Source organism: Galleria mellonella, unplaced genomic scaffold (assembly GCF_026898425.1).
Source record: "Galleria mellonella isolate WM207_F2 unplaced genomic scaffold, CSIRO_AGI_GalMel_v1 utg855, whole genome shotgun sequence".
Lineage (NCBI taxonomy): Eukaryota > Metazoa > Arthropoda > Insecta > Lepidoptera > Pyralidae > Galleria > Galleria mellonella.
Genome location: NW_026442164.1, coordinates 104,759 through 112,801, shown reverse-complemented (window position 1 = coordinate 112,801; position 8,043 = coordinate 104,759). Strand labels below are relative to the sequence as shown.

General features: G+C 38.3%; 2 protein-coding genes across 6 annotated transcripts in view; one reads left to right on the top strand and one right to left on the bottom strand.

Annotated features, from left to right (window-relative positions):
* The first annotated feature begins 424 nt into the window (after nucleotides 1–424).
* Nucleotides 425–3,348, top strand: LOC113516606 (uncharacterized). Its single transcript, XM_026901031.3, has 2 exons — nucleotides 425–510; nucleotides 1,396–3,348. Exon 2 carries the CDS (start codon nucleotides 1,407–1,409, stop codon nucleotides 3,027–3,029), a length of 1,623 nt encoding a protein of 540 aa, XP_026756832.2. The 5' UTR covers nucleotides 425–510; nucleotides 1,396–1,406; the 3' UTR covers nucleotides 3,030–3,348.
* A 1,587-nt stretch (nucleotides 3,349–4,935) lies between these two features.
* Nucleotides 4,936–8,043, bottom strand: part of LOC113516605 (rho guanine nucleotide exchange factor 17) — a 97,782-nt gene continuing 94,674 nt past the window's right edge. For all 5 annotated transcript variants that reach the window (XM_052902009.1, XM_052902007.1, XM_052902008.1 and 2 more), the window contains 4 exons: nucleotides 7,563–7,693; nucleotides 7,301–7,478; nucleotides 6,478–6,648; nucleotides 4,936–6,208 (listed from right to left, as the gene is read on the bottom strand). In XM_052902009.1, the coding sequence (XP_052757969.1) occupies nucleotides 5,916–6,208; nucleotides 6,478–6,648; nucleotides 7,301–7,478; nucleotides 7,563–7,693 (773 nt within the window). In that variant the 3' untranslated portion in view covers nucleotides 4,936–5,915. The remainder of the gene's footprint in view (nucleotides 6,209–6,477; nucleotides 6,649–7,300; nucleotides 7,479–7,562; nucleotides 7,694–8,043) is intronic.

The following is an 8,043-nucleotide window of genomic DNA, read 5'->3' as shown; positions in this document are numbered from 1 at the left end:
TGAACCATATCTTTGATTAGCATAATAAGTATAAGTACTACTTTAATGAACCAAAATCCCAAGAGAACGTTTGCATAATATTTCTAATTTTTCTTCTTTTGCAGGATTATTCTGTATTATCTCTTACATCGTCCTATGGAAGAAAAAAATGAACGATGACGCTTTATATACCAATAAAACTATTTCCTATATGAAATCTCCGGATTGTCGCAAGAGCTGCCCCTTTACACGGGTCCCGTGACACAAGTCGGAGGCAATACGCACCGAGCGTGATTTTAATTTAATAACAACCACTGACTCCCACTAGGATTACAGAACAAACAAAAAAACAACAAATGGAATCCGTTGTGACAGCCCTAGGGAGCACGCCTACTCGCCAGGCCTTTATAAAAGCTGCAGCAGGCTGCTTCAGGGATCAGAAACAAAGTCACATCCTCGCTATCAGTATACACAACACATTAGCGACGGTTGCAGTAAAAATATGATATTTGGAAGCTACATCTACAAAATGTAAGTCCAACTTTTAATTATTTAATTATTATTTATTTACTTTTATTATTTTCATTTCAGTTTTAAAAAGTAATACTTAAAAATTTCATCCTCGTAACAAGGATATGTTTTCTGACCAAGATATGTCCTTTTTCATTGTATGTATATGTTATGTTAAATAAAGTAACTCATTTCTTAAAACTAGTGTTTATTTTATTTTTTTTTTTTATTTTTATTATTTATATATTTTTATCATAAAAACCAAATAAGAAACAAGTATAACAAAACAAAATTAAAAGTTCGTCTGGAATACCAAATTTAATTAATAAGGAGATCAATTTTTTTTTTTTTTTTTTAAATAAGTTATATTACCAAAAAGTAAAAATGATCTCAAAAAAAGAACAACTGATATCTGTACTAATAGTACTAAATAATAATTGGTAGGAACATACCGTGTATTATATGTTATATTTGTATTAATATTTTGTTTATATGGACTATTTAGGATAGAAAACGACATTAGATTATTTTTTATATTGGCACATTGATTGTGCCTCGGTCTTTGTTGGGTTAAGTAGGGTTGCGGTGGTGGGAACTTCAAATAATAAAGTTCTTAAATGTTAAATAAATGTTTTTAATGTTATATTAATGAATGCACGTTACGGTGACGGACACGGCACTGACGTTTTTGGGTCAAACGCATCAATATAACTCGATGAGTTTGACGTCATTGTTTGGTGTCAGTTATCAATGCACCGAACAGTCTTACAGATGGATAAAATTACTTGTTACCAAATGAAATAATAAAAATTCTTCATCACTTCTTAAAAAACATCGAGCTGTTATTTTTTACTTACTCATATTAAAAAAATGCTATATAAACTAATATTTTTTTACTAATTCCAGATAGCATCAAGATGCGTAAAAAGCTGTATATATATCTTCTCTTTCTATTAATTATATCGACAAATATTGTTTTTGGTAATGGTTCTAATAAGGCAAAGATAGCAAAACTCAGCCAAGCCAAACACAACAACGTCCGACTAAATGACCGCATGAAAAGGTCACTTTACGATGAGGATGAAAGGAATGCAAAGAAATTGAATGGAGGACAGAAATATTACAATAACTACAAACTAGCAGAAGATTATGAAAATAAACTCATGAAAGAATCTCCATTTTGGAAGAATAGAGGTAAGCGTTACGCTCCTACTCAAGATAAAATATATGACATTGAAAATCCAATTCCAGATTTCAGCAGTCATCCTGCCTTTCCTAACAAATACTGTAAAACTTGTTTTACATCTAATGATAGATATGATGAAGTAAATGAAAATGTAAAGTATAGAAGAGAAGATATAGAAGAACCGTTTTGGGGAAACCGTGGTAGGCGTAGTAACGAAGAAAGTGAAGATTTGTCTCCGGGTCCCTTCTGGGGAAACAGAGGTAAGAAACAAGACGATGAGCCATTTTGGGGTACCAGAGGTCGACGACAGGATGAATCTCCATTTTGGGGCAATAGAGGCAGACGAGACGATGAACCATTCTGGGGTAATAGAGGTAGACGTCAAGATACTCCTTTTTGGGGAAATCGTGGAAGAAGAGACACGACGGAGCCGTTCTGGGCTAATCGGGGTAGAAGAGAAGAAAGTGAGCCGTTTTGGGGTAACAGAGGTCGTAGAAAAGATTCTGAACCATTTTGGGGCAATCGAGGAAGAAGACAAGAATCGGAACCATTTTGGGGTAACCGTGGCAGGAGAGTTTCTGACACTTTTTGGGGTAATCATGGTCGAGGAAAACAGGAAATAGAAGAATCTCTTTTGGATGCTATGGAAGATGTACAAGGAAATATAGAAAATCTATCGAGATTAAAAAGTAGTAATTCACAACCTTCATTTTGGGCTAATAGATCACGAGATAGTAGGTTGAAAAATATGTATAGTGAAACTGTTAGTGCTCGACTACCACATTTACCGAATATGTACAATACTAGGCCCACAATTGACTTGAAAGGATCCGCACCTGGTACAGTGCATGATAACCAAATGTATGCAGAAGAACCACATTATATTATAGTTGAGAGAAGTAGTCGTTCTTCTACAGAGGACGATCCCTACTTTATTTCAAGGGGTAAAAAATATTCTACTAAATATGATCTATCCCAAACAGAAAGAGATAGACGTGGTGCTATCGAGGAAATAGTTAAATCAGTACGAAATGACCCGTACTACATAGCCAGAGGTAAAAAGGATTTAGAAAATATTAAAGGCAGTAACTCGACTGATTTGCATGACAAATTCCAAAAAGCCAAGGAACTTATCTGTTCTACTATTGAATTAATATCGATAAAAAATGGCGGCAATAAAACAAAAAGGGAATTGGATGATAACGACAGAGACAGGCGCACAATATTAAAGAAATTGGCAGCTCAGCTACAGATTGATCCATATTATGTGAGCAGAGGGAAAAAATCAGAGGAAACGAACACCGATGATCACTTGGAGGATTTTATCAATGAAATTAATATAAAATGCAATTAGCTTCCCAAAGAGTCAACATAAGTCTACCACCAATATTTAATCGATTTTAAATATAAAGAGAATAATTATTTATATTGTTATGTCCTAATTAAATAGAAATAGATTATAATGTTTATATGTGAAAAAATTAAATAAAGTAACAATTTATCGATTGCATTTTTCTTGTCCAACTTATATTGTAGACTAGCTTTTTAAATGCTACTTCGTACGCGTGGGTTTCAGAAATAGGAAAACCAATGAAATAAATAGAAATCCAAAAACTATTGTTTCGAAACTATTACTATTAAGTCATTCATATATTTTTTTCTTAAATGTCTCCCATGTGCAGACATGTTATAATTTTATTATAGATTGTTAATGTTCAATCTCATCTCTATACAATACTAGATGTCGCCACTGACAAATTAGAAGGTGATATGGTTTATTTCGTTGGTTTTAATGTAATATTTAATTATTTTATTTATTTCTCTCTTTTTTTTTTAGATACATATTTCGTTTATTAAATTTCATAAGTGAACTGAAGAATGGTTTTCACTTATCAATTTTACAGTAGACTGCACCAAACGTCAAAATATCACTATTGAATGTTTAATCCCGCCACCGAACTCATCGTTGTGGCGCTGCAGTCGCAATCGAGTTTTACAGAATGCCATGATATAATTTCACTCCGGATTCAGCTATCGAGTTTCGGTGATGCTTACCGAATAACACTACAGCATACACGATTACTAAGATATAAAATTGTATATTTATATTGTATATCAGTGTTTTGCTCTTTTAAGGGCAAAGCAATAAACTGAGCTGTGACCATTTTGTGTTACTATGGCACACGCATGAAGGAATGTTAACAAAGGAGATTGTTAGATTATGTATTTTGTTTTTGTATTTTTTTTTTATTTGTGCTTTTTTTATTTTTATTTGTCACTTTTGCTGTGTATTATGAGTATGTTTTTTTTTTTTTTATTGTAATTTGTGTGCTGTAAGTAATGTAAATAAATTGTCTATCTATCTATCTATCTATCTATTTGCCTTTTGAGCAATTTATACAGATACAGGATGATTATATGAGATATATTTGTAGTTACATGTTATAGGAATTGTAATAATCTTTACATATTATTTAAGCAACTATCGCATTTTTTAAGATGTCTAAATACAGTCCGGAAGATTTAATTTATATACATACGTAAATATATTAGATTTTAGATCTTAGTAAGTACCTACTGAGAGGAATTGTTAGGAAAAAGGGATCTAGCATACTATCAGGTCGACCACCATGCGCTTCCTGGAAACCATCATGGTTAATTCTTGTTGAATTCGCAACGATAGGCCAACTAACTTGCTTTTTTCTTCATCTATCTTCCCTCACTGCTGCCCTGCCAGCGTATACCGATAGCGCAGCTGGGGTTACCATTTTTACCCATTAAAAAGAAAAGTAGATCCCCACTGAGGGGAGAGAACAGAAATTGTTGAAGAATGGAGTCCCTAATCTCCGTTGCTGGGGGGAAAATAATTGTTAATAGTGGAATCCATAAGCCCCATTGCTAGCAATATACCTTATCAAATCGATCTCCACGCGGTTTCCCCTGGAAGCCATCATGGTTAATTCTTATGGAATTCGTTACAATGGGCTAACTGACCTGCTTTCATCCTCATCTAATATCTATTACTGGTGCCCCACCAGCGTATACCGATAGTACAGGCGGAGTTACCATACTATTATCATCCATAAAAACTCTCAGTTGCTATCCATGTATATTGCCAATAAACTATGTGAGATCAATCTTCACGTGGTCTCCTCTGGAAACCATCGCCACAAATTTGTCACGATGAGACCAAGTTTTATTTCCATCGTTGAAGGTCAAAATAAGGAATATTTTGAAAGATTGGAAGCAATAACAAAACATTAGTGCGACGTCCTTTTATTTCTCGACTGATATAAATATAGGATACATCATCCACAGTATAATATACTCACTATTTAAAAATTTGTTGCTCTTACAGTATGGGAATACAGGTAACATTGTTCAGATTTTGAGCAATCACACATTTTAGTTTCAAATTTCTCTTCCACCAGGGAGCGCGCCTCTCAACACTAATACAAGACTAAACAGATCGGAACATTTTCTAATTAGGTAATTAATTGTATTTATCTACCGGCAATATGTTTCACAATATTGACATTTACAGTATCTAGTTATATGCAATGTAGATTAATTGTACATTCAATATTTGACAATGTCCCTCAATACGAGTACAGATGCAAATATGAATATATTGTGACTCGTAGATGATTGCCAAAACATTTTATTATAGTAAATTTGTCAATGACTGATGATGAAATTTATTTTAGGCACACAATATTTTAATACTTAGTTCAATATACAGTTTACTACATATACAGCATTTACTTGATATGATTCACATGGTAAATTGTTCAAAAAGAGGTCCACAACGTCGTAAAAAATATACCCGATACATGAGTGGCCGTGACTTGCGCGGCCATTAATTAACTATTTACTTTCAATAATACTGTACTATGTTAAAATAAATCTCAAAATTTTCGATATAATTTATAAATGTACGGTGATATTTGACATTTCATGCCCTAACTAACAGTTAATAATCTCAATCACGCTCACAAGCGGGAAACACATAATTTTATTATAATTTTAACCATCAGCATACATCAACGTTTATGTAAAAATGAAAGTTGGAATAATACTAACATTCACATTCAAGGATAACATTTAAAAATAACTTGACGCTTCCGTCGCGGCGCGGCGCCACCAGCGCGGCCTGTCGCACGACGTCCAGAGCAGGCCTCCGAGAGGCCCCCCGGTCGAAAGCTTCCTAAGTTAGAACCCTGTAGGCTTGCAGGCCGCTTCACACTCTCCACAGAAGCAAATGATTCGTAGAATCCTCCCTGCCTGCGTCCTCCGTGTTCGTCGAACTTCTAAAGTCCTCGTAGCCGTCTCCGCCGGAGATGATGAGGGTTTCCTTATTGTTCTGGTTAGATTCCACTTGCTTCTGCAATTTCTCGGCGTTGGCAGACCGGCGACTTAGAGCTTTCGTCTTGAGTGACGGCTGCGTCGATTTCTGTGCAGGCTGCTTAGGAGGAACTGGATTTTCGACTATAGTCAGAAATCTAACATGCCCTGTGTGTCCGTAAGGAATTCCTGCAATTGTGACATTAATCATGAGCATTATTATAAAGAACGAAACTGCAGACGTTAGAAATACAAAATAATACAAATTACGCTACAAATAATTTTTGGAGTGGGTGACATTAAAGTCTCTGAACTTTACTCCCAAGAATATTAAAGGGGAAGACAAAAAATTCAAAAGAGGAATTTACATTTTATTATTATGAAGAATATTTGAGTATGTTATAAACAGTAAAAACGTGAAAAAGTGAAATTGAAGGAAGGAGGCGAGGAGTAGGTACCGGTGAGCGCGGGCACGGTGAAGGCGCCCGTGCGGGGGTCGGGCGAGTGCCGCAGCGGCGCGGTGAGCAGCACGCCGGCGCTCGTGCCCACCCACAGCGCCGCGCCGTGCGCCAGCAGCGCCGTCACGCGCAGGCACGCCGCCTTGTGCTGCCGGATGATGTCGTCGCAGCCTGCGCGCGCAACACACACTCTCACACACTACACTCTCCGCTGTCGCCGCGTCACAATTATATCATCATTGCAGTCATCATCCGTCCACTGCTGGACGTAAGCCTCCCCCATACACTGCCATAAAGAACAGTTCTGAGCCACCTGCATCCCCACTGACTCGCTGCATCGCATTTCAGGTCGTCACTCCATCTAGTGGGGGTCGTCCTACACTGCGTTTGCCTATACGCGGTCGGTACTCAAGAACCTTTCTTCCACATCGGTTATCGATTCTACGCGCTATGTGACCAGCCCATTGTCACTTCAGCTTGCTTATCCTTCGGGCTATGTCGGTTATTTTGGTTCTTTTGCAAATATCCTCGTTTTGAATTCTGTCACGCAGAGACTCCGAGCATAGCCCTCTCCATACCCCGCTGAGTAACTTGTAGCTTTTGCATATGGACAGTTATATAGGACCACGTTTCGGTTCCATTAGTCATCACTAGCAGCACGTGCTGATTAAAGACCTTCGTCTTCAAATTCTGAGATATTTTGAATGAAAAGATGTGGCGTAGTTTCCCGAACGCTGCCCAGCCGATTTGGATTCGTCGATTGACCTCTCGGTCGAAGTTGGACTTACCCATTCGGACAACTTGTCCCAGGTTTAATACGTACCGTGCAGCATCTTGGTGACGTGGGGGGTGATGTTGATCTCGGCGAGCATCTCGCGGCTCGCGGCGCTGTAGCAGCGCAGCACCGCCGCGTTGTGCAGCGACAGCCAGATGGCGCCACCGGAGACCGCCATGTGGCTGATCGGCTTCGACTCGCAACTTATTTGGAATGTTTCGTCCACCTGACGAGGAAGAAGAGTCGGCTAAGAGCAGAGCGACGGCCTGGAGAGTGGAGAGTGGAGAGTGGAGAGTGGAGAGAGGCGTACCTGCAGCGTGTGCGGGTCGACGATCTTGATGCAGGCGTGCGCGGCGCACCACAGGCGGCCCGCCCAGCGCAGCATGCCGGCCGCCGCGCCGCCGCCCAGCGCCACGCGCGCGCGCTCCGCCCACGCGCCCTCTGCCGGCAACCACGCGTCATATCCTTTAATCGGCTCCTGAACTGCCTGCTATCCGTTCACTCCCCATGAATTAGGAAAATCTGAACAAATTTTAGCAACATCTCTGCACGGCCCTAAAAGTTTACTATATGTAGCTTTTCTTAAACGAACTTCAGTTACTATCCCCCATGCAAATGTGAAGCTGTGACCCATCAACGATTTTTTTTGTGAGTTGTGTGTATGTGAGTTTGTGTTTATATTATTATGATTTAGTTTGTGAATTTAGGAAATGAGTGTGGTTTTTGGGATTATATTATGGGTTTGATTTGGAATTTGGGAAATGAGTTGTAGGAGTTTGGGGAGAGAGAAG